Source organism: Leishmania major, chromosome 31 (assembly GCF_000002725.2).
Source record: "Leishmania major strain Friedlin complete genome, chromosome 31".
In the NCBI taxonomy this organism is placed as follows: Eukaryota; Euglenozoa; class Kinetoplastea; order Trypanosomatida; family Trypanosomatidae; genus Leishmania; species Leishmania major.
The window spans coordinates 992,501-1,017,848 of NC_007272.2; the positions used below are offsets into that span (position 1 = coordinate 992,501).

A 25,348-nucleotide genomic window follows, 5' to 3' on the forward strand; every position below is an offset into this window, starting at 1 on the left:
AGAGGGGTGGGGGTACACATTGACGAGAGAAAGGCAAAAGACCGGAAAGATGAGTGATGTATGGTCCACGCGGAGGGGGGGCAAGAATAGGCACCAGAAGAGGTGCCCTTCGGTGTTTTATTGGTCTGAGTCGATGACTGCTCGAGTGATGGCACGCACCCAAAGAGAGAGAGAGAGAGACATCAGGTGCGCTCGTACAGGCGCAATTCTTCACAGGTTCAACGGGTGCAGGAAGCATGGCAAAAAGAAGAGCTTGCGGCTTCAGCGTACACACGCAGTGCCGCACGCGACTACGGGGGTGGGAGACGGTGGGGTTTGCGGAGGGGGAGGGGGACAGACCAGTGAGCGAGCCAAGAGACAGAGGAGAACGCGCACCGCATCCAAAAAGGTCCCATCGCCCACTTGAGCACGAGTGCCAATGCGCTTGTTGTCCCGTCCAGCGTGCCCGCTTCTCCGCCATTCAACACAGCTTCACCCCCCAACTCTACCACCCCCTCCAGGCCTGTCACACAGGCCCCCATCGCGCGGTGCGAAGCAGCGCCGCACACACGCGTTACAGCCGTGCACCGACTCCGTCACCTGAGCGTGGCCGCTGCCTCGCACTCTGCCCACACGCCCCACAGCCACGCTGACACCCTGCCCATCACGTGGATGGCACAAGCGTGCTCGCCGTCTCAGGTCACTCCAGCACCACCCCATCCAAGACCTGACCTCCGACATCCGTAGCGGTACATCGCTTGGAGCTCGCTACGTCGTAGGCACCAGGCCATGTCAGCACCAGAAGTAGCTCGGCATTGGCAGGGATAGAGGGGGTCGTGCTTGGCCGCCCCACCGAGTGTCGGGGGAGGGGAGGTGTACCAGCCGCTGAGATACGACGCGCTGAGAGGCGTGTGCGCCCTCATCATGAGGAGTGGAGCAGAAATGAGCAAGAGGGAAACACGCCATACCCGGAAGCAGGAGGCAAAGAGGAGCGGGCACAAGGAAAACAAGCAGACGGATCGGCGGTGGAAGGCCGAAGCATACGCCAAGGTATACATGATGTCCTTACCGGAGCCCGTCGAAAAACCGCAGAATCGCGCGGGGCTCGCGTCAGCGGTAGCAAATCCACGTCACCATTCCTCGCCATCTGTGGAGAATATGTTCTCGCGTCCGTATGATATCTGCGCTCTTGATTTAGATGTTGGTCGACTGCTTTGTCACCTTGATGAAGGCGCTGGAGATGTAGTGACTGGTGCCGTAGAGTTCGGCAGGGTCCATACGGCGAAAAGTCGGCCGAATGCACTGACCCGCCTCGAGGACGCAGTTCTCGATCTCTTTGTTGGTGTTGTCGCTCTTGAGCGGAATTCCACGATGGCAAGGGCCGAGGTACTGATGAGCATTCTGCAGTTGCTGGTGCTGCAGGAAGGACCAGTGCTCGGACGGAGTATAGATGTCCAGTGTCTGACTGTGCGCAGGGGACGAACACGCTGCCGTGGAGGAGGCGGAGCGCATGTACTGCTTGAAGGCGGAAATCATGGTTGGCAGCGCCGTGTGGGACTGCGCCTTGACAAACCGGTCCGTGAAGATTACGCGACCACCAAGGTCACAGCCGTCGGTAGCTGCCAGAGGGGTCAGCTGCGCACTGGTGGCACCAGAGGTGGGCAAGGACAGCTCCGAGGAGCTTTTCAGGGCTCTTTGGCTGAGAGAGCGGGTGAGGCTGAGGTGGGCAACACCTCTGGCGTTGCGGTGGCCAGAGTCCGTGTGGGATGCCTTGCTCGAGCCGGACGGACTCCGGCGGAAGGACAGCAGTGAGTGCCAGCGACTACTGCGGTGGGATGCGGCAAGGGAGAAGGAGCCGGCACTCACAAATACGCCCGGGGTGGTGTCGTCGTCCTCAGCGTGTGTGGCAGCAGTTGCACGTGCAGCGTCGCTGGCAGGATCGGCGACGCCATGCGTCGAGGTCGCAAAGCCGTTCTCAGCAGAAGAAGCGCGCAGCGAAGCAGCCTCGCTGCCGAGGGTGACGGGGGCATCAACGTAGGTCTCGTCTAAACCCGACTGCACCGAGGCCTCAGATACGGTGGAGGTGTTGACAAAAGAGGCCGAAGGGGGCCCGCGCGCGACGAAGGCATTATGCCCGAGTGAGAGCGATGCTTCCGGCATTGCAGCCGCTACGGCAGTGGATGGCAGGCGAGTACGCAGCCCACACCGCGGCGACGACAGAGCAGATTCAAACTGGGATATCTTAGATTCGCCTCTCAAGCCTTTGAGATGCTGAGGCGGGGTGCGAGGTTCTAGGGGGAGGGACTCCAGCAGCGAAGACCCGTTTGGGCATAACACCTCCATGAAGACGGAGTAGTCGACACCCCGTTCCGCGGCGCGCCTGTCATCATCGTTGTATTGAGCGCCACCGTAGCGCTGCGCCACCGCGTCTAGCGGATCGAAGACGCCAGTTTCGTTGTGTGGGTCAAGGCATTCGTCCGCGTCACCAGGCAGGTCGAGAACGGCAGTGCCAGACACCGCCAAGGCTTCAGGGTCCCCGGGAAGTGGAAGTGGCTTCATCTTCAGCGCTTGGCGGCGCTGCTCGTCGCTTCCGTGACGGAGGATGTTATTGAGACGCGCAATGCGTTGCCGCTCGAGGCGCGCTCGCTCATTTACGTCATCTGAGAACCTTATACCAAGCGGGGCGTACAGGGGCATTCTTCACGCAGACCAACGAGGAAACCAATCCCGAGAGGGCAGCAAGCAAAGAGGCGGAGGAAAGGCTAGGGATAGGGCACTTGAAGCACTGCGCAGCACCCCACGGACTCCCGTGCAGCTCCGATGCTAGTTCCACGGTACTAGTGGCGAAACAACGAGAAGAGGGATCGCACACCCACACACACACAGACACACAGCACACCCACACGCAAACACACCCCCCTTCCTCCTCCAAAAAAAAAAAGAGAGACGGATAAACCGTCGACACCCTACCGTGATAGTGGTAAACGAGACGTCAAAGGCCAGCTGTCAAGTCGCACGAGAAGCATCACAGCAGCACAACACAATGCGGGGATAAAAGCACGACGGGACGGAGGAGAGTGCAAGCGAGGGATACGAAAACAACAGGAGGGGGAGAGTGTAGGTTAAGGCACCGAAGTCCTCACAGACAAGGAGGCTGAAACACGTCTACGCAGTTGACAGCAGAGCTTGGTAGAGGTGTTGGCGTGCGTGCGTCTATCTGTAGGTGAGCGCCTTTGTCTTCGGGGTACAGCCTTTTCTTCGCGCTGTGCCTCTGCACAATGCAACAAAAGAAAAGCAAGGCTTCTCCTCTACCCTTCCACACACACACACACACACACGAGCAATGATGTCGGGGACTTGTGACTCCTCAGCTGTGGCTGTGCCTGTGAGTGTATCAGTCGAATGAGGCAGAAAAAAAAAGAGAGCAGGGTGGGCAGGAAATTGGGTGTATGGAAAACGGCACTTTCTGGCCGACGGTGGCTGGTGGCTAGTGGCTGGGGGGGGGGCGGGCGGGACAGACGAGAAACAGGCACACACACACACACACACACATGCGCGCCAGTAAGTCCAAACGAAGGAGTAAGAATGGAAAACGCGAGAAAGCAAGGCAAGAAAACCGCAGCGGGGCGATCCAAGAAGAAAATGTTCTCCTGTGTATGTGTGTGTGGAGTGTGTGCTGGTGGTGTGTGCCAGGGGAAATGGGCAGAGAGGAAAGAGGAGGGAAGAACATGGAAGAGGCGTCAGAGAGGGCAGGCACATGTACACAGAGACAGTCCCACATACAGGAGAGAGGGGCTAGTGCGAAAAATGGTTCGAGGGGGAGGGCACCTCCGGGCGTTTGGCAATTTGTTCGTGTTTTTGGTTTAGTGGCTCTACAAAGGAAGTGGTAGTGCGATACCTCGCCTCCAACGCGCCTTTACGCAAGTGCAACCCCATCGCCGTGCCCACGCGCGTCCGTAACTGCCCACGAGACTCGGCGTCTATCGAGGGGACAGAAGCACGGAGGGAGTTGAGGGCGAGCACAATGCGTTGCGGATTCGATTGATGAGACTTCTTAAAGGCCGCCGCCGTTCGTTTTGGTTTCCGTGACTTCTCTTCGCGACCACCATCATCACATTTCACCACTGAGGTGAACAGTAAAGAGAGAAGAAAGTGCCTGCAATGAGAGAGCAGACGAAGGAAGGGCTCTCAGTGGCTCTTGCGGTGTGTCGCGTGCGCGAGCGCCTATACGGCGGAGTTCCCGCCAAAGAGGACCGCGGACAAGTAGACAAACAAGAACGGAGCACAGTCGCAAGCAGAGACAGTTGGAAAGGGTCGGTGGATGGGAGAGCGGGTAGGGACTGTGCGTCCGCGGAGGACCTGCCGGAAAAAGTGGCGCCCTGTGAGAAATGGGAGTGTGCATGCGCGTGAGAGAGGAGTTGGGGAGGGGGCGGGTGTGGCATGCACCGCGTGAGGTAGCGATCGAAGAGTAGAGCGTGACGAGAACGTCAAAAGGGAGAGGAGAGTGCTGACGTGCATCGAGGATGCAGCGGCATGCAGCGACATAAAAAAGTAAACCACATCGCTGGACTCGCCGGCTTTCTTCGAGGGGCGCTCTTGCTGTTGTTGTACCCCCTCCCCCCTCCTTCGTGGTGATTCAGAGTCGAAAAGGCCAATTGTGTCGACGGTGGTGGCGGTGGAGGGGGGAGTAGCGCAAGAGGGGTATTCGTTGTCCTTGCCGCTTCTACTGGCGCTGTGCACAGAAGCGCTGGTGCCTTGACGACACTCGACTCGTAGTGGCCAGCAGGCGCGAGAGAGAACGCAACACCTTGTGGGCGTTGAATGAAAGGCAAAGACACCACAGAGACACACGCACACGTATGCAGAGGGTTTCTAGACAGGAGAAGGAAGGCAGGAAGAGAAGTCAGCCAAGTAGTGTGGTTGGCAAGCGGAGCTGTGTGCCCGCAGTTTCCCTCTTGCGCGCTTCCCTGTGGAGAAACGCTGTAACGGGCAACGCACATAAAACCAAGTAACGCTTGTAAAGCAACTAGTACAGGGTTTCCGTCGCATGGTGTGACACCAGAACGCACGCAGACACGCTCTCCTACGAAGGGCAAAGGAATACGGGGGGGGGCAAAAGAAATGGACGGCGACGTCTGCGCATCTCTCATTGCACGTGTGCGTTTCCTGTCGGCTTGTCGGCTTGTCGGCTTGTCGGCGAACCGCTATTCGGGATGCGAAGCTTGGCCGTGAAGGGTGCTGGGCGCCCCCTCCTTGTAGGCGCGGAGCTGAAGGCGCTTTGAAGCAAACCAGTGCCGTCGGTTGTGCCACTTCAGCACAACTACGCCGTCCTCAGCCACGGCAAACGCATCGGACCCCTTGGCCAGCGCCTCGGAGGTCACCATGTACGAGCTCAGCTTGCTCAGTTCGACCTGGGTCCACTGCATTCCTGAAGCCGCCGACTGGGGCACAAAGAAGGTGGTGAAGATGATGTCATGACCACCACCCTCCACAGCGAACTCCCAGACGACCACTTCCGACGCATTCACCGGAAACACTCGCGTGCATTCGTGCCCCGCCGCCAGCTTCACATACACCGTGGGAGCCTCATCGTTGCCTTCAGAGGAGGCGTCAGTACGTGCGACCGTCCTCCTCGTCCTCCCCGTCTGTCGCGGGTCGTAGCCACTCAGGCACTCGCCATCGTGGGCCTCGCAGCGGCAGTCGCCGCCGAGGAAGTGTGGGATATACTTTCTGTCTATCATTGTCTCCAGCGTGGCGAGAGTGTCGTGCGGGCTCACAAAGCTGATCTTCCGCTGGAAGGCTGCCGGCAGGACGCCACGCACAAGAAGAAAGGCGTAGCGGACGAGGCTGGGCGAGTTGACGCAGACAATGCGGTGAATTCGGTCGGGGTAGTAATTGAAAAACGTCTTGGAATTGTCACAAAACATATCAATAATCGGCTTCCACAGCATCTTCAGCGTGAGCCTCTTCATATCGTATACCATCGTCACAGCACCCTCGGACAAGTCCCACGCGGGCGCCTCTTCGTCTGTGGTCTTGGACGTCAGTGGCCGCCCTGATAGCGGCGCCCCGCGCTGGATGAGCTGGTAGAGCACCAGAGACTCGGTCACACTGAGAACGTGCACCATGTACTCCCACATGACATCCACATGCGACTTGCCAACGCTCGCCATCTGCTTTAGCTGTCGCATGAGCTCAGCCTCATCAAAGCTGTCAATAACCATATAGAAAACCGGACGACCATTCTTGTCCCAGTAGTGAATGCCACAGATGAGCCCCTGCGCCACCCCAGCGCAGACGCGGTCGATGCGCTCACCAACCTTACGCGGACTGCGCTCCAGCGCCCTGCATACATCTTCGGTTGACCACCCGCGCACCGAAAAGGCAGGTGGGAAGTGGCTCTGTTCATCAAGGTGATTCACCGCTCGATACGCCACGACCTCCTGCATCATGGCAAACGCCTTCTGCACATCCCACTCCCGAGACATGAGAAAGCTGGTGCAGTAAAACGACATTGGGTCGTCATCCGAGCGACGCGGCCCGGTCTTCTTGTCGCCGTCTGCCTTCCCCGAAGCTGCACCGGAGGTGGGCGGTATCAGCCGCAAGTACGTCTCCAGCTGTGGCGGCAGTGGGTCATAGCGCTCCTTCATGAGGCATATGAGGGCTTTGATCTTGTTCACCTGGTCTCCGGTGAGCGTGTGTGTGTCTGAGTGCGCCGTGAACGCCTCGGAGCTCGCACCGTCTGCCAATGTAGCCATCCGTTTATGTTTGTGGAGACGAAAGCACGGCCGCACCGCTTTCTTGGCGATAATGTCGTCGCGGCTGTGTGTCTGTGTATGCGTGGGTAGAGACGTACATGTGAGTTCATGCCCTGCTGGCGCGTCAGCGATTGCGACGGAGAGAGGGAGGTGCGCGGGGAGAGAGAGAGAAAGACACACGCAGGGAGGCAGAACGGCACGAGAAGGCTTTCCTGTTTCGCGTATATGCGATGGCTTGGTTCGTGGCCAGCTGCCTGTTCCAACGGCTCATCAGACCTTCCCCCCCAAAACACACACGCACACACACACACACACACACACACACACATATATATATACAGAGCAGGGCTGACGAGCCACGTGAGCATCTGGCTGAGTACAACTTCTGCCGTAGAGCCAAAGACGGCGATGTCCACGCTGAGCTCAAGAGATCGGCTTGGCAGGGTTGTGCAAGAGTAGTGTGGACGGTTTCCACGCAAAACCGCAACAAAGAGATGCGAGGCCCATACGACACCGAGCCCTATAGAAAGCATGCGAATATTTGAGCAGCAACACACCCGCCACAGGTTCTCTGTACGTTTACGATCGCCGTATGCGCGCATCTCTGTCCCTGGAGGCACCCACTTTACAAGAGAAGTCCACAAGCATACCTTCCTCAGACACAACAGCGATGCGGCGTTCCAGTACAGCAGAAGCGGCGCAGGTACGTAGCGCCAGCAACACACCCATTCTGTTCCTGACAGACTTCATCCCTTGACCCACGAGCAGCCCGCCATCAGAGAAAAGAACAACAACAACAAAAAAAAACGGACAAAGGCTGAGTAACGCAAAGCGGCGAGACGCGCGTTCTCTCCGACCGCGCGCAACATAACCACACGAACGAGACGATGGCGGCGATGGTGGAAGAGGGGAAGACCCGTGCAGAACATGACGAAATATAAGCCCAGACAAGAACCGCACGTGAAATAGAGTACCAATAAAACACACGGCGAGAGGTTTAGGGCGAAGGAGCTTTGTATACATATATATATATATATACATTTATGGATCGACGTGTCATAGTACAACGAGCACGTCAGCTAATATACGCATACATACACAACCACAACTCATAAGCCTCTGTCGTACCGCGGCTGCATCCCGCTCATGTAGGACGAGCCCGTCCTGCCGTCGAGTCGAGCTATGCGTCTTGCGGGCCCTCCTTGGCCTTCCTAGTCCTTTCTCCCGATACGTGCTGCGTGATCGGCGCCAGACGGACCTGAATGCACCGCATGCTCTGATTTAGGCGGGCCGCGTCCAGGGTCCTGCTCAACGGCGAAGGCGATGCTGTCTGTCATGCGAGTAACACGGAGTGGTCCAGGTGCATGCCGGATGAGCTCAGGGAGGGGGAGCTTGGCCAGCCTCAGGCCAGGGCTCTCCGAAACCCTGCATCCTGCCAGTGTTCCATGCTTCTCCCTCAGTCGCTTCAAGCCGCGGCATCCTGTAATATAATCTGGAGGCTTTCCACATGGGAGCCGGGAGTGCTCGATGATGCAGATTCGAGGTGCTTTCCTCAGGCTTCTGGCATCTGTGCCTCATCCGCTCGCAGAGGCAGGCTTCAGAGGTGCGCACGTTTTTGCACACATGTACTTTTCGGTTGATCGGTGTGCTTATCTGCGCGCCTTGCTTGTCCATGACTCGTGCTCCCGTGAAAATCGCATGCCTTATACGTGATACGCCATGCCAGTTGTGCTTGTCAGCGCCTGCGCACAGTGCTCGGATTTTCGGATCATGTGTGCTGCTTCAGGACGACGTTGCTGTTGGGGAGGGGCGTGCCGGGATGGCTTGTCCGCATGTGCCGCGACTGGTAGGAGGCTGTCATGAGTCTGTGGCGACGGGGGGGGGCATTCCGCCCTCTGCTGAATCCACATGCCCTTGACAGGAATGTGTGTGCCGAGCGGAAGGGGACAGCGGACAAAGAGCTCACAGGCTGTCGCCCTGAGGTAGAGGCGAGGCACAGGGGGCAGTCGTGGGCACCCGACGGGGGAAGCCCGTGCAGCGCGAGTGAGATGCGTGTAATTAGGTCACTGCGTGCAACGAGGTGTGCTTTGCGTGTCGAGTGGTTCGCAAATCGTGCATGGCATACCGGGCACAATGCCCGGCTGGACGCCCTCACAGAAACACACAGGCGGGGGTGGGTGGGTGAGTGGGTAGGGACCACACTGGTAGCGGAGTTGCAAGCGGCACACCATCTGCCCTCCGTCTTGTCTCTGCCAGTCACCCGCCGCTGCAGGAATCCAAAGTGCGGACAAGTGCCCGTGTGCAACTGGGGCGATCATGGGTCTCCTGCAGTCTCGTGAGCTTCACTACCCTTGTCCTTCTGGTGTGGGACGGATGCCATCAAGGATCCTTTGGCTAGGTGTGTCACACCGTGTGACACTACTTCGAGGGATGTCGGGCGTGACGTCGGAGACTGGCTACCAAGCGCGTAATCCACCGCAGTTGGCGTAGCCTCCTTTGACACGGCTAGTCTGGCAAGGCTGCCAAGGCACAGGCCCTGAGAAGAAAGCAGAACGTGACACGCAAGTGGGACGAGATGGGATAAAGGCACCACACCAGCAGCGAAACTTGAGAGGCGGCAAAGGAACAAACAAGTTGGAGGCCGAGTGGGACTCGAAGGGACGAGGGGATGGAGGCGGTTGAGCAGCCGTGAGACAAGCCGATGAGGGGGGTGGTGAGAGAGGGCTGCGACTGAAACGAAAAAAAAAACTGCGGAGATGAAGAGTGAGGGAGAAACAAGAAAATAAAGCACACAGCCAGACGTGCCACGACAAGATCCGCCAGGAAGACGCGCTTGAGGAAACTCCCAAAAAGCGAGAGAACAACAGCAACAACAACAAAAAATACAGACAGACCGGGGCAAGGCACAGGAGCAGCAGGGCACGTCTACAAGACAGCGGCGTCCGCGGTGATAGAGAGGGTGGTGGTGGTGGTGGTGGGGGGGAGGTGTACCGGACGCTGAGATACCACGCGCTGTGGTGTGTGCGTGTATGCCCTCTTCATGGGGGTGCGAACACAGATAGGGACCGAAACGCCGTGGATGCCGGCAGCTGTCACGTGTGCGACGAAAAGCCGGCACGCGCACGAGAAGAGAATACGCAAAAAAAGCAGCTGAGGAGGCGATGACACTGTAAGTGAAGCGCACACATCCGGGGCATGCACGGCACAGGCGTGCCCACCGTTGTAGAGCCGTGGGCCTATACACCCCTTTCTGCTGTAGGCCCACCGGCGTGCACGTGCGAATCCGCTGCTCGCGCGCCTGCGAGTCCGTCACACCACAGTGTGCGCGCGCTCTCTCATTCTCGAACGCCGCAGTGGTTTACGCTCCATCCGTCAAAGTGGCCGCCTGCTTGAACACGTTCAGCTGCAGGTACTTCGCTGTAAACCACGATTTCTTGTTGTCCCACACAATAACAAAGATCCCGTCGTCACTGGCGGTGTACTTGTCCGATCCCTCCGACGGGCTGGCCTTGGAGACCACGTAGGACTCTAGCATGCTTGTAGGCAGCTTCGATGTGTCGATACTCGGTGCCGCCTTCTTGGGCACAAAGTAGGTGGAGAAAGCGACGTCGCGCCCGTTGGCGGAGACAAACTCCCACACGACCGACTCCGCCCTCTTCAGCGAGAAGGCACGTTTCAGCTCCTGCCCCGCCTTCAGAGTGATTTCCTCGGTGACTACACCGGCCTCGTCATCCTGATCGCCGCTCTGAACGTTTCTGGTGTCGCTCTTGGCGGTGCCGCTGTCCTTCATCGTTCCTCTTTGGTGGGGGTCGTAGCCGCGGACGCAACCGCCCTCGCAGTGACACAGGCCACCGAGGTAGTCGGGCACGTACTGGGCATCAATGAAGCTCTGCATGGTGGCTGGGGTGTCGGCAACGTTAACGATGTGAACTTTTCGTTGCACGCCGTGCGGCAGTGCGCCGCGCACGATCTTGTAGGCAAACATCACCATCGGCGGCGAATTCACAAGCAGAATCTGGTGCACACACTTGGGGTAGTACTGAAAGAGAGTCTGTAGCATATTCATGAAGAGGTCCAAGGCCGGCTTCCACAGCATCTTGTAGGTGAGTCCGTTGAGGTCAATGACGATCGTGGCGGACCGAATGAGTCCATCGTCGGCTTCGGCCTTCAGGGTGCCGGCCGCGTACTGCATCTGCTGGTAGAAGAGAAGCTGCTCCTGCACACCAATGAGATGCTGCACCAGCTCCCACATCACTAAGTTTGGTGTCTGGCCGATGTTGGCAAGCTGCTTCAGCTTTTTGAGCAGCCCCGGCTCATCGACGCTGCCGAGGTTGAGGTACACCACGGGCTGCCCATGCTTATCCCAGTAGTGGAGGCCAAAGGTGAAGTACTGTTCGATACCGGCGCTGAGGCGGTCCAGCCGCTGGCTCGTCGGACGTGCCGGCTTGTCCAGGGCGATTCGCACCTTTTCCTGCTCCCATCCCCGACAGCAAATCGCGCTCGGCAGCTCGGCGCGCGAGTCGAGCTCATTCTTCTCGCGGTAGCTGACAGACAGCTGCATCATCTCGAACGACTTCTGCCTATCCCACTCACGGGAGATGAGGAAGTAGTAACAGTAGTTGCGAATGGGGGAGAAGAACGTGCCGGCTACGGCGCCCTCACTTGCCGTGCCCTCCATCTGGGGGTTGTACCGCTGTAGAGCAAGGAGCTGCTGCGGCAACGGGTCATACTTCGTCCGCATGAGCTCCATCAGCTCCGTCACCTCTTTCTCCTGGTCCGCGGTCAGCGGAGGGTAGCGACTCCCCCCCTTTGCCGTGCTCTGCTTGGCGACCATTAGAGGAGAGAAGGGGCCCCTGCCGAGCGGAAAAAACGACGCGAATGAGGGTGTGTGTAAGCGAGCGAGTGGAAGTAGGGATGCGTCGCTCTAGAGGATGGACGACAGATAGCAGAGCCGGGGGGATTATGGGTCGTGGTCGTGTGTGTGGAGATGTGTCTTCCCGCAGCACGGCTGCAGACCTGTGAAGAGGGGAGAGGGAACGGCAGAGGGAGGCAAAGCTAGTGGAGCGGGGACGGAGGTGTGGAGGTCATACACCAACGGAATGAGCGTGGTGCTCATCCCATGGTGCCTCTTACGCACCGCGCGCTAAGCAAACAAAGGAAAGCGGCTGAGCGCCCAGGCGTGGCTGCACATGCCCACCTGCAACCTTCTCTCGTTGAGGTCTTTTCTGTGTCTGTGTCTATGTGTGTGTGTGTGTGTGTGTCGAGTCTACAGGTATCTGTGCACATGAACACGCACTTCCAATCAATCCAAGGATAGATGAAACACCCCTTCGCATGCGCAGGTGCACACACGTGGGAGAGGAGTCGGATGTACTTGCCACACGCAGCGGTTTGGCACAGACTCCGATGCGCCCATCCACTCATATCGGATCAGGAACGCGAAAAAAAAACCAAACAAAAGAAAAACACAGCCGAGGAGACACCGCAGACCCACCCACACTTCCCCTCAAAAGCATAAACGAAGCAACGACACGAAGACCACACACATACACACACATACACACACACACACACACACACATGTACACACAGAAAAACGAGAAGATGAATACTGCTGAGGCGGAGCAGCAGCACCGGAGGATAAAAGCAGGGAGGGGGAGACACCAATGAAGAAACAGACGAAAAGAACACATAAAGAAAGGAAGCGGGTAGGGACCTTTCGCTTCCGCTGGGCGTGCACCTCGACACCGCCTACGGCACGGACCCTCTGTGGCAGTCGTACAATGTAGAGCGCCACCTCCTCTCCGTTACGGTGTCGCTGGCGGTCCTTGGATGTGGCGCACTCGCACTAAGCCCTGCCGCTTCGTTGCCTCCTCCGTCGCCGCAAAAAAAAAAATTCGGCTGCATACGGAATCACTTCTTTACACACTGTTTATGGAGTAGCTGTGCTTGCTGCTTGAAGATCTTCATCTGAAGGTGCTTCGATATCACCCAGGACTGTTTTTTTCTTTGCTCCGCACCCGGACCATAACAACCTCCGCTGTAGCGGCCTACTCACCCAAGTTCTCGAACGGTTTCGCCTCGAAAGTCATGTACGGTTTTGATGAACGCACATCCACCTTGTCCATCTCGACGCCTTGCGCCTGCGCATGAGAGGCGAAGGAGGCCGTCAAGACGGGGTCGCGCCCGCTCGACGATGCGAAACTCCGCACAACGGACTCGCTCGGGAGAAGGGAGCATGCCTTGCGTGCGGCGCCGTCCCTCAGCGAGATATCCTCACTGACGACACCGCCTTCCACCGGGGGATCTACTCCGCGGCGCTCTGGGCATCGTCCTGGTCAACAGTAGTGGTGCCGTTAGCGGCGTTCTTCGGCCTGTACGAACGCACGCAGCCACCCTGGCAGTGGCACGCGCCGCCGTAAAATTCTGGCACGTACTGCTTCTCGATGTGTTCCTGCAGCAGCGCCAGCGACGCACTCGGTTTGGCCATGTGAACCTTTGCCTGCACCGTGCCAGGAAGAACGTGGCGAATGATGCCATAGGCGAGCGTCACCATCGACGGCGCATTCACCACGAGAATGCGATGCACGCACTCGGGGTAGTGGGCGAACAGCGTCTTGAGACAGGTGACGAAGAGATCGATCGCCGGCTTCCAGATCATCTTGTACGTGAACCCCAGCAGGTCAACTACGATCGTGGTTGCTCGGATGAGCCCTTCGGAGGCGTCAACCTTGAGCTGACCCGCATCGTACTGCATTTGCTGGTAGTACGCGAGCCATTCACCCGAACCCAGCAAGTGCTGCAGCATCTCCCACATGACCGCGTCCACGGACTCACCAACAGCCGTGGTCTGCTTCAGCTCCTTCAGTAGGTTTTCCTCGTCAACGCTGCCCAACATGAGGTAGAAGACAGGCTGTCCGTACCTGTCCCAGTAGTGAAGACCACATGGGAAGTATCGATCGAGCTTGGCGATGATCTCATCGGCGCGCTGATTGCCTGCCCGCTCCTCCTTGCCCAGCGCACGCACCACTTCCATCTCGTTCCACCCGCGGATCGAAACCGCCGACGGCAGCTCACTGCGCTCGTCGAGGTGGCACTGCAGGCGGTACGCCACGTTCTTCTTCATGGCTTCAAACGCCTTCTGCACTTCCCACTGGCAAGAGATGAGGGCGCAGTAGCAGTAGCTGCGCGTGGTGTTGTGCGGCGTCGGCGCGTCCTCTGAAGTCGGCGAGTAGGACAGCAGGATTTGCAGCTGTTTCGGAAGCGGGTCATAGGTCTCCTTCATGAGCTGCACAAGCTGAGTAATCTTCTGCTCCCTTTCGGGCGTCATATCGACGTACCGACGATGCCGCGGTGCGGAGGCTGCGGCGGACATTATGGCTTCGAGGAGTGCGATGCTGGTGACGATGCAAACGAAATGAGCGAGAGGGGTTGGCGGTGCGCCAACGACAAGGATCGAAACGAATGCGCCGAAGCGTGGGAGGAGTGGGGAGGTAGGAAGCGTTGCAAGACGGCAGCACTCTACAACAAGACGGCGTCGCTTCAGCCAAAAGTGAACCACCTTCCTCCATCCATCCACACACACACACACACACACGCACACACACGCACGCAAAATGAAAGCGACCCGCGTCTCGGCAATCGATGAATGGACGTCTTCGTTTTTTGTTCCTTTGCCGTTTTTCTGGTCCTGCAGGATAATTGGGCCGTGTCGTCTTGAGTGTGGCGCTGCGCACGCTCTATGGGAGCGCATGTGTAAGATGTGGCAGTCATGCGCGGAGAGGAGGGGGCAACAAGGGAATCAGAGAGAGAGAGGGGGCGAAACGGTATTACAAATCAGTTGTAGAGATAAGCCTCACGGGCATGTGGATGATCCCAACGGTAAGATGGCGCACGGTTGACCGGGCAGAGGGAGGGTGTCAGATGATCTTCCTACGCCAAGGTTAAACCCCCCGAGGTGAGCGAGAAACAGGGGCAGCGCTGCCAGGTGCTCCAGCTGCCAACTCCGCTTATCGCTGGCGGCATCCCGTGACCCGTGCGGTGCCGCATCCGGATTGAAAGCACTTCATAAAGCAGTGCGCGAAGACATATTCCGTGGTATCCTTGCTCCGCAGCTGCAGGTTTTATTCTGTCAAGGAGAAGCTGGGATCCGCCAGGTAATGCTACAACGGCTGTGTTGGCGCCTTGACAGGGGGAGCGGCTCAAAGCCGTAGAGAAAGACAGAGGATGAGAGTAACGCATGCACGCACGCACAGGCGCACCGAAAAGGAGACGAGCAGACAACAACACTGGATAACAGAAGAAGAGGCACCCAAAAAGGCAACAGCGAGAGAAGAGGAAGAGAGCGCTGAGGAGGGCAACGATGAGCAACAGCGCGCAAGTCAGCGCACAGCAAAGAGAAAGAGAGAGGAAGGCACAGCTCTGGACACGTATCACAGCATTTTCATGTGCAGCGCAGAGCTGTGCGGCAGAGACGAAGGAGTCGCAACGACCATGCCCCCTCTCTCTACTTCTTTGGCGTTCTGATGTGTGCCGAGCGGAAGGGAAAGACAGAAAAAAGAAATGGCACGACAAGCCAAGGAGCAGCATGTAGGAAGGTGCCACGTGCGCCTTGCCCTGAATGTGTACGCGTTCAGCGGCCCAAGAACCCCAGCTACGCCAATGTACAGGACGACACCGACAATACTCCCAAAGAGCAGCCGCCTGTGCACTGCGACGTGCCGGCAGGCCGTGCGTGCGGCGATGAGGGGGAGGCAGTGCCCTTGCTCAGCTGACTCATGTACCGCAGCCGACTAAACACCGAGGCCTGCAGCTGCTCCCACGACTTTACGTACTGCACCTCCTCGCAGTTACCGCCGCCCATGTAAAGCGCATCGTAGCGGCTGCGTTCGGCTGCGGCGTCCTCGTGAGGGTCGTGCGGTGATCGGCGCCGGCGTCGTTGCCCCTCCGCTGCCGGAGCGCTGCGCTGGGCACGGCGGGCTGCTCGCGGTGGTGGTGACCTCACGAGAGGATGGAGTTTTTCCGCCGCCTAGAAGTGACCTTGACGTAGGACGACATCTCGATGTGCTGGCAGGCTGGCTGGCGTAGAGGGGATCTTGCAGATGATCATTAGTGTCGGCGCAGAGCGACCCAGTGGCAGAAAGGACGTGGAGGGGAGGCGTAGGAGCACAGCAGATTATTTTGGGAGGGCGAGCAGATTTCAAAGCAGAGAGATGGTTCTGTCCGTTGTCCGGCAGGGCATGACCCTGACACACGTGAGAGACTGAGAGATGGAGGATGGGGTGGGGGTGGGGGCGGAGATGCCTCAGCATCTTTACACTACCTGCTCGGTGACTGTCGTGAGACCATAGCCTTGGGGTGTATATCGAGACGTTATCGGTTTCTCTCTTCCTCTCCAGCAACTCGGTGCAACCAGATAAACACCATAGAGGAGACAAGTGTGCCTTAAATCTTAAGTTAGACTGCACTGTCAAGTGAGGTCACCATTTGAAAGGGGGAAAAACGTAAAGCAAAAGCGGGTGGGGGTGGAGGGACGGTAGGACCTCCCCCATCCCAGACACAGGCATGCCATACGCGGGCCAACACCGCTTTACCGGGCGGGGCACCTCATTTCCGGGAGCGGTGGGGAGGAAGCACACGAGAAAGAAGGCCCCCCCCCCCACCCCCAAACCAATAAAACTACAGGAGACATGCGATGGACAAGAGCAACACACATACGCACAGAGCACACGCACACACACACACACACACACACACACGCACACGCAACCACAACAGACACACCAATGCGCATGTGAGAAACCGACAGCAGGTAAAAGGAGCGAGCGAGCAGGACCAAGAAGGGAAAGAGAGGCGAGACGCTCATCCAAGAAATGATGATGATGAGTCGTGGAGGCGGGATGGGTGATGCAAGCCTGGCCAAGGAAGAACACAGGTACAGCACCAGCAATCAAAGAACGAACCACCACCACCACACCGAAGACAACTCGGGTGCAAAACGTGCTTGCTGCAAAGTCTCTGCACACGCGCATGCACGAAAGGGGTGGCAGCACCTAGTCGCTTGTCGGCAGCCCATTCGCCTTTCTTCGATCTCTCGCTTGCTGCAAGTGCCTTGTGGAGGGCGTGTGTGTCTCGGTTATGCTATCAAGTAGATTTTCCGGGTCAGGTAAGCGTAGATGGGGAAGATGGTGCCGGCAACGCTGATGAAAGCTATCACGCCCACAATACTCCAGAATGGTGTTGTGCCTTCCACGCGCATAAAGGGCACTGGGCAGTTCATGCCCCAATGCGAGGCCACAATATTCAGTGGCAGCAGAACAAGCAAGACGTACTGACAGAACAACGAGTAATAGTCGGCTGTTTCGCTGGTGCGGGAGTTGGTGAAGCTCACCTTCGAGTTGTAGATGAGGGTTGCGTTCCCGATCACCGTCCGCGCCGCTTCGAGGTTGTGCAGAACGCCCATGATGCTCTTGTGGATCGCGTTGAGGGATGGCGATGTCATCATGTGGTGTTGTGGTGGTGTTGCTCCCTGCGTGACTCGTTGGGCCAAGTGGCAGTTGCTTGGATTATTCGGCGGAGCAACGCCATCCGAGCCGCGTGCGTCGAGGGCCTCAAAGCCCTTGCCGCTTCCTGTTCTGTCGCCCATCTGCTCATCTGCAACATTGGCCCACGGCACTTCGGTGTGGATGCGGTGGGTGAGGCTGCTTCCGCCCACTCCTCCTGATGCTGCACCTTGTTGCGCACTCTTGAACTGATCTGCAACACTGCCAGCACAAGAGTCGCGTGCCGTCCGCGACGGCGACGTGAGCGACCGGATGAAGCGCGCAACTGTGTGCATCGTTGGCCGGTCAAGCGCCTCCAACAGGCAGATCTTCTGAAAGAGCAGCCGCCTGTGCACTGCGAGGCGGCGGCGAAGCAGCAGCACGCGGCGCAGGGCATCCGCCTGGTCGCTCTCGCAATCCAGTTCAATGAGGGGCAGCATGGAGTCGATGGTGTCCACCTCGCCCAAAAACATGACAGTGTTCGGGAGGTAGGCGTAGCAAACGGAGGAGAGAAGCAGCGACACAAAAACGGACGTGCACAGCACCGACCCTGCGGACGCGCTCATCGGTGGCGCCGAGAGCTCGCCCGACGTGCCGGCAGGCCGTGCGTGCGGCGATGAGGGGGAGGCAGTGCCCTTGCTCAGCTGACTCATGTACCGCAGCCGACTGAACACCGAGGCCTGCAGCTGCTCCCACGACTTTACGTACTGCACCTCCTCGCAGTTACCGCCGCCCATGTAAAGCGCATCGTAGCGGCTGCGTTCGGCTGCGGCGTCCTCGTGAGGGTCGTGCGGTGATCGGCGCCGGCGTCGTTGCCCCTCCGCTGCCGGAGCGCTGCGCTGGGCACGGCGGTCGGCACTGGTGAGTCCCAGCGTGCTTGCGGGGCACCACGTCACACACCCTGTGGGGAAGCAGACGACGTAGATCGACGTGATGAGCGGCGTCGTGGCCACTTCCCGGCCGTGCAGCGACGCCTGCGTGACCTGGCGGAGAGTGAAAGACGAGACAGAGGAGACGTATCGGTTCATGGCAGCAGCAGCAGCAGGAAGGCCGCGTATGCCGCGCGCGAAATTCTCCGTCCAGGTCAGGTCGTTCAGAGGCTCGTTGGCGAACTCGGCCAAGGAGGCTCGCGCGAGCAGCGCGCTCTCCCATGCTGCCTCGCTCATTGCCTCCGACGCCTGCACCGATGTCAGCAGCGTGGCCAGCTCCAGCGCCACGTAGTGCGTCGGCTCGGCCACGCCGCCCCGCGATGTGCGCTTTACAGACGTCCCTTGCACCGGCTCCACCTGCAGCACGCGGTCAGCCGGGGAGCTGAGACCGACCAACTCCTCCTCGTACACGTTATCGAGCGAGGAGCGGGCGGGGCGCGGGTGCGCCTGCCGCTGTTCGCACACCGCCGCGAGTGTGTGCACTGTCGACGCTTGCAGCCCCAGCGCCGCCCACAGCGCGCTCATGGGTGCGTCGCCGCACCCCGCGTCGTGCAGTTCTGGCGGCGGCGGCACACCGTGCAGGTCGAGCCAGAAGAAGCCGTTGCCGCCGTCGCCGTCGCCGGTGCGCAGCTGCGCCCGCTCCAGCAGCTGCAGCGTATCGCGCACCGTGTCGCAGCACTGCGACAGCGCCGCAGACTCGCCACCGTGCGCGCTGCAACCAACCTTGACCAGCCGAGCGTGGAAGGCGTAGCTCTCGTCACCGTTGCTCGACATGGAGCTGCTGCGGGGACTGGAGCTGGAGGTGCTCGAGGAGGTGCGCGTGTGTGTGTGAGGGGGGCGGCTGCGTCTCTCATTGCCGGGGCCATTGCGCCCTGCGCGGCCGGGAGGAGTAGCGTTTCGGTCAGAGTTGGAGCTGTTACTGCTGCTGCTGCGCGAGTGTGGCCGGTGGCTGCGACGCTGGCGACCTCTGCCTGTATTTAGCGTGTTGCGACGGTAGTTGAAGCTGTCGGGGAGGTTTGCGGAGAGACGCTCTCGCACCATAGACTCGTCGATGGGTGGGGCAGGCGTTTCGCGCTGGTGGTTTCCCTTCGAGAAGAAGGGGTTGTTCTTCCGCGTGCAGGGTACATCAATGACTGATGACATGGTTAGCGAGACGAGCGCGGTGAGAAAACTCTGAGGAAGTGGTGACCAGGAGGTATGGGCTAGAGCCTACTCCGATTTGCCTGCTGTGCGGAGAGGAGGCGGGCGACGAGTCCGCTGACGGTTACTTGAGAAAGAAAAAAGGCGCTGATCGCTGCACACGAGTGGGCGGCTGCGGTTTAGAGCTTACGAGAGAAGCATGGACGTGCACAGTTGGTCATACAACGAAGGAGGCGAGTAGCATGGAGACAGACAGAGACAGACAGACACAGACAGAGAGAGGGAAAGAGCGAGAGCGCTTGAGCTAGCGAATGTGAGCTTTTTGCCGGCGAAACAGTGAAAAGACAGTGTGGCAAAAGATGTTCAGAGATGCAGAGAGCGAGAGAGCGGTGGAGACGGGGGGGGAGGAGGAGGGGAAGGGGAGAGGCAGAGGCGGACAAAGAGCTCTGGATGAGGGCCAACGAGCGACTTCGAAAAAAGCGACATCGATGTGAGGCACGGTCGTGGGGCACATCGCTAGTGGTTGGGAGGTCCGCTTCACTTGTCGAGGCGCCGACGTTTTCAGGGCAAGAAAAACACTACTGCCGAGAACAGGCACTGCTCACTGCAGTGGCTCTCCATGTGCTCGTGAGTTGCTATTTATTTTTTTTTTCTCTTCGCTTCTGTTGTTGCTTGTGCCCGTGCCGACATTTTTTTCGCCACGGATGCGTTGAGGGAACAGATCTGTCCTTTGCTGATGGTAGTGGCAACACACACACACACACACACACACAGCACACACATATATACCGAAAAAGGTACACCTTGCTCAAGAGGCGTAGCTGGGGGAGCTCGGCTCTTGCTTCTCTATGTGTAGAGGAGGACCATCATCAGCATTGGCGTGTATAAGAGGCTGGTGGTGATGGTGGTGGGAGGGTCAGGCAGTTTTTCAGCGTTGAAGAAGAAGCGCGATGATGTTGTCCTTTTCGAGGGTAGATGTCAAAGCAGGGAAAACAAAACATCAACAAAAAAAAACGGCAGCTGCAAAACGCTTGCCTCGAGCGGCCGGCACACACATGCCGCACGTTCCCTGCACAAACACTCTTCTTGTGTACGTTTTTTTTTCTTCGTTTGTTTCGTTGTGATTGTTTTGAGTTTTTTTTGGTCCCATTTCGCCCTCCACCGCGCTGCCATCGGACGAAGTCATGATCATACTCACGAACATCAAGGGGGGGAGGGGTAAGGTGGTGATGGTGATGGTGGTGATGCGTCGCTGTTCTCCTCGTTTTGGTGCAGTACGCAAACAAAGAAGGCGCATAGCGCGTGGCCGCTGCTTCACCGTTTGTTGTCGTTTGTTGGCCCTTTATCGGTTCCTCATGGAACGGAGGCGAGTGGCATCACCCATGCGAGGCACACCGCCGTTCCACCGTGCTTTCTGTCCCGTCTCCCACCCCTCTTTTTCGTGAGCTCCTTCTATTCATCGAAGGTGCGGTTGACTGTACTTGTAGGCGCCGTCGCGAGACCGGTGCGAGGCCATAGCTGTCTCCACCAAAAGAAAGCGAAAGAGGTGGCCATACAGTGTGTGCTGGGCTGAGATAGAATGCAGAGCGATGTTAACGTCTGGGAAACGCGAAGCTGCAGTGAGTCGCGGCTGTGTAAAACGCAAATATATGTGTACCACTCAGATGGTTCTGACTTTCATCAGCTGCGTGCCATTCGCAAGCACACGCACACACCCGCCACCACGAAAACGAATCGAAGGAAGCATGGGATAGAAACACTACAACCGCCTCTCTCCGAGATCACAGCATCAAACAACCTCTGCATACGGGCTTGATAAGGGTGGAAGGGGTTATTCTACATGCAAGGCTTCCCTGCATGTTGGTTTTCAGTAATGCCCACACACGCGCGGCGGTGGGAGAGAGAGAGAGAGCCGTCAGACCGCAGAAAGACGCACACACGATGATGTAGAGGATCTCAGCAACGAAAGCAGTCGAAAACGACACAACTAACACATAAAAGAGGGCTGCTGGTATAAACAAATAGTAACCAGAATCGCGTGATATCGTCTTTGCCGCTGTTGTTGCGCCCCGCCCCCACGCATCGTACACCCCATCGTTGCCCTTCACGAAGACGAGGATGTCACAGGGCGAGAGAGAGAGAGAGGCAGAGCACGCGAGCGAAGAGGAGGAAACGGCTCGGGCGTGCGGAGAGGAACACGACGATGGGTGATGGTGGTGGTGGTGGGGGGGGGGCAAAAAAAGTAAAAAAAAAACATAGCAGGCTCCACACATGCGGAGACATGCCCGTTGTACGTGTGTAGGAGATTGTTCACAATAAATGGCAGAGGTGTGGTCGGATGGAGATGCCGCCCACGTAGAGACAAGAGAGCCAGCGGGGGGGGGGAGGGGGAGGGGTAATGGCGGGAGGGAGAGCGGGAGAAAGGCGAGCAGTAAACGCGTAGAGAACGAGGTGTGTGTGTGTGGGGGGTGCAAAGCGGTGAGGACTCGGGCAGGGAGGACGCACGAGATGGCCTGCCACACACTGACCTCGTCCTTCGCATTTGCCGCAGCGGTGGCCAGCGGCAGCGCGGAGCTTGATTGCCGATTGGGCAGTTGCATACCGTCTAGGCAGCACTCGCCGTGGTGCCAGCTTCCCCCTTCTCCGAGCATTCACCAGGATCGCGAGGGTCATCAGGACCCGCGCGTGGCAAGTAGTCGGCGGAGCCGTAGTCGCAGGGAACAAACGGCTTCTCCTCCGCATCACTGGAGAGACGGTGCACTTCATCCCACAGCCCCCACACCGAGGTGAACGCGTCCGCCGTTGGCGCGACAGTGACGACAACGAAGCCGTCCACTGGGGCCTGACCGGCAAACGGTAGGCGCTCACCAAAGCAGGTGAAGCTACGGTCAATGTTGAAGAGATATCGCCCACCAGCGCTCCTCTGCAAGCTGTGCTGAGCCTGGGGCGTGCGGGCGGTATCGCTTCGCTCCGGACGCCGGGTCATCGTACCATGGTGATCCTGGGACATAAAGAAAAGCTGAACAAACTCCTCTGGCAGCTCGCGCCCCACCGTATACAGTGGTGTGCTTGCCATGCGCTGCTGCATGTCCCGCTGATACTGCCGCAGAAAGATGTTGCGCCGCTCCACCGAGAGCATCGCGCGGCGATCCTCGCGAGCCACCCGCTCCAGCTCCTTCCGAGAATAGCGCGCCCGTAAGCGGAGTTGGGAGAAGAAGGATGCCTTTCTTGTGTTCGCTAGTTTTTCAATGCGGTTCTCTGGGGCGACAAAGTAATCGAAAACGGGCGGCTCTGCCGCTGCTGTCCTAGGCGACGCCTGTTGCTCAGGGCTGTGCGGCTCGTCAGCTGCTTCGGCGGCGCCAGCCGGCAGTGTGCTCATCTCGGGCGGTGCAACAATGTGCAGACTGGTCTTGCCTTCAACGCCAGGATGCACCTTCTCACCCTCGCGCACGATGCGATTCCACTCCGCCTCTGGCATGTGCCGCACAAGCACCTGCTGCCGTGTAAGCTGCACACACAAAACAGAAACGGCATCGTCGCGCTCGACGATGGCCGCGTAGGGCTCGTTGTAGCGACCGCCATCCCGCCTTATCAGCTGACTCTTCGTGCTACGCGGGCGAAAGTCGTCCGCAAGGCGGACAGCCGTATCTGGCAGGGATGAGCTGAGGGAGCGACGCGCGTGTTGAATGGGGCTGCTGTGTTGACGATTCTGGCGGTGAATACGACACCCACAAACACCGTCACCCGCAGCAGGCATTACCGGGGAATGAGGGAGTCACAGGCGGAGCTCACCGCAAGAGAAGGCGACGAGCAAAAAAAAAAAGAAAGAGCAACAGTTCGTATGAATAGCGAGAATCAACGCGCTTCCAGAAAGAGCGGGATCGCACCAGCTGCAGACCACAACTCCTGGCAGAGCAATGAGCCGTATTTGTAACTGAAACGTCAGTGAGAAGTGGTACAGGCGTGGTCGTCACCAGCGGGTGTCGCGGAGTAGCTGCTCAGACGCGATATCGATCCACTGAAGTACGTTGCAAAGAAACCTGAGCCGCAGTTTCGAGCGCACTCTCAAGACGAGGTTTCGTCTGCACCCAACGAGGGGATCGGCTGAACCGCGAGAGACGAGACCAAAAGAAGAGGAGGGGGAGAGCAAGGGAGTCAAAGATGTGTTTGGACGCGCTTGTCCATTTCGGCTGCGCCGTGCGAGAGGCCCAGCGCCGCGCGGTCTGCCACAGTTCCACGTACATCGAAAGAGCTGGCGGCTTGCATTCTCGCCTCGCGTTGAGACTTCTGCGTTCTTTCGTACAGATAAATGTACTACCAACCGGGAGTGATCGACGCGGCAATGCGCCGACGGCACCGCTGCACGCGCGCGAGAAGGAAAGGAACAGGAGAGGTGGGTGACAGGCCAAAGAGAAAAAAAACGAGACACATACACACGCTTCTTCGGCGACAAAGAGAGAGAGAGAGAAAACACCTCTTCAGGGGAGTATAAACCATTTTTTTTTTTGCAGTGAAGCGTGTATTTCGCCTTTCCACGTGAGTTCGAAGCTACGCTGCCAGACCTGCCACAGGTTCCTATCGCGTGGTGCGGAGCAGCTCCAGGCATGGGTGAACGCGATTTGCAGACGCCGTTATCGAAGCGCGGCACCTGCCTCAAACACATCCCACAACCTCCGCCTCGCAGGTCGCCTCACGCTCGCACCCACTATGGCCGCCACCACCTGGCGCATCCTCCCCTCGGGGTAGGCTCGGACTCCCCCCGTACCAGTCGGCAGCGAGGGCCAGGTGAGATACGTTCATGGCATGCCCACACTTCGCCTATTGTATGAATGGCGTAAGCATGTTCACCGTCTCAGGCCGCTCTAACGCCACCCCATCCAAGACCCGACCTCCGACATCCGTAGCGGTACATCGCTTGGAGCTCGCTACGTCGTAGGCACCAGGCCGTGTCAGCACCAGAAGTAGCTCGGCATTGGCAGGGATAGAGGGGCTCGTGCTTGGCCGCCCCACCGAGTGTCGGGGGAGGGGAGGTGTACCAGCCGCTGAGATACGACGCGCTGAGAGGTGTGCTACCCCCGCCACGTCACGAGGGAGAGGAAATCAGGGAGAATGACAATAAAGGAAAAGTATACACACACACACACACACAAATCCAAAAGACACACAAGACAAGGCGAAAGAGAACAAGCCACGCGTTATGCTCAGCTCGCCGGTGCGCGAGCGTGTGGTATATCGTCGAGTATCCACGACGAGAACAAGAGAAGGCACCCACAAACATCCTCATCGACTCTCCCGCGGCACTGCACTGACACACTCAAAAGCGGAGCATGGACATGAGCACTGAATTGGAAACCGGTAGAAAAAACACGAAGAAGGCACAGAAAAATGTACAGAGACAGTAACTTCTACGCGAAAGTGGACGTGGCCGCGGCGCCTCATGTGTCGCGACCACACATGTACAAGGAGTATACAGACAAGTAGACGTGTACAGGTGCAGACCCCCTCCCCTGCCTCCTCCCTCCCGCGACACAGATGGACGTGCACACGCACGACACCAGCCAAAATAACCGAGAAACCGGTATATATATATATATATATATACATGTACATACATGCATATGGCAGGCAGACGTGAGGGAGGAAGCGAGGCAGACGAGGTGGCACAAGATAGATGGAGGGGCCGTCGGGGGTGCGCCGGCACGAAGGCGGAAACAACAAAACATACACCACCATAGGAGATGAAGGTCATACGCAGAGATGATGAGCCATCAACACCCAGCACCACCCCTACCATCTACCCGCACACATCCGTATCTGGATCGAATAGTGGGAAGAGCAGCAAACACACAACACCAAAGACTTTTCCGAATCACCGGTCGCTCACTGCACAGCACACAAGAAGATGGGGCACTCTCCCGCCTGTTTGCGGGCACCTCCTACTACGCCCTTCTGGGGGCGCATGCGCACCGCTAGGGCTGCGGCCGAATCGCCTCCCGGGCCT

General features: G+C 58.4%; 6 protein-coding genes and 1 non-coding gene across 7 annotated transcripts; all 7 read right to left on the reverse strand.

Moving 5' to 3' along the window:
* Positions 1-1,173: 1,173 nt before the first annotated feature.
* LMJF_31_2040 (hypothetical protein) lies at positions 1,174-2,676 on the reverse strand (the record flags this gene model as incomplete). The annotated part of the gene is made up of 1 exon (XM_001685138.1): positions 1,174-2,676. The coding sequence occupies one exon, from the start codon at positions 2,674-2,676 to the stop codon at positions 1,174-1,176; it is 1,503 nt and encodes a 500-aa protein (XP_001685190.1).
* Positions 2,677-5,183: 2,507 nt separating this feature from the next.
* On the reverse strand, positions 5,184-6,737 carry LMJF_31_2050 (hypothetical protein; the record flags this gene model as incomplete). The annotated part of the gene is made up of 1 exon (XM_001685139.1): positions 5,184-6,737. One exon carries the CDS (start codon positions 6,735-6,737, stop codon positions 5,184-5,186), a length of 1,554 nt encoding a protein of 517 aa, XP_001685191.1.
* Positions 6,738-10,095: 3,358 nt separating this feature from the next.
* On the reverse strand, positions 10,096-11,571 carry LMJF_31_2060 (conserved hypothetical protein; the record flags this gene model as incomplete). Its single annotated transcript, XM_001685140.1, has 1 exon — positions 10,096-11,571. The coding sequence occupies one exon, from the start codon at positions 11,569-11,571 to the stop codon at positions 10,096-10,098; it is 1,476 nt and encodes a 491-aa protein (XP_001685192.1).
* A 1,473-nt stretch (positions 11,572-13,044) lies between these two features.
* Positions 13,045-14,490, reverse strand: LMJF_31_2070 (hypothetical protein; the record flags this gene model as incomplete). The annotated part of the gene is made up of 1 exon (XM_001685141.1): positions 13,045-14,490. The coding sequence occupies one exon, from the start codon at positions 14,488-14,490 to the stop codon at positions 13,045-13,047; it is 1,446 nt and encodes a 481-aa protein (XP_001685193.1).
* A 903-nt stretch (positions 14,491-15,393) lies between these two features.
* On the reverse strand, positions 15,394-15,765 carry LMJF_31_ncRNA4. Its single transcript, XR_002460988.1, has one exon. It is a non-coding gene (non-coding RNA).
* Positions 15,766-16,872: 1,107 nt separating this feature from the next.
* Positions 16,873-19,350, reverse strand: LMJF_31_2080 (conserved hypothetical protein; the record flags this gene model as incomplete). Its single annotated transcript, XM_001685142.1, has 1 exon — positions 16,873-19,350. The coding sequence occupies one exon, from the start codon at positions 19,348-19,350 to the stop codon at positions 16,873-16,875; it is 2,478 nt and encodes an 825-aa protein (XP_001685194.1).
* Positions 19,351-21,952: 2,602 nt separating this feature from the next.
* Positions 21,953-23,104, reverse strand: LMJF_31_2090 (hypothetical protein; the record flags this gene model as incomplete). The annotated part of the gene is made up of 1 exon (XM_001685143.1): positions 21,953-23,104. One exon carries the CDS (start codon positions 23,102-23,104, stop codon positions 21,953-21,955), a length of 1,152 nt encoding a protein of 383 aa, XP_001685195.1.
* Between the last annotated feature and the right edge of the window lie 2,244 nt (positions 23,105-25,348).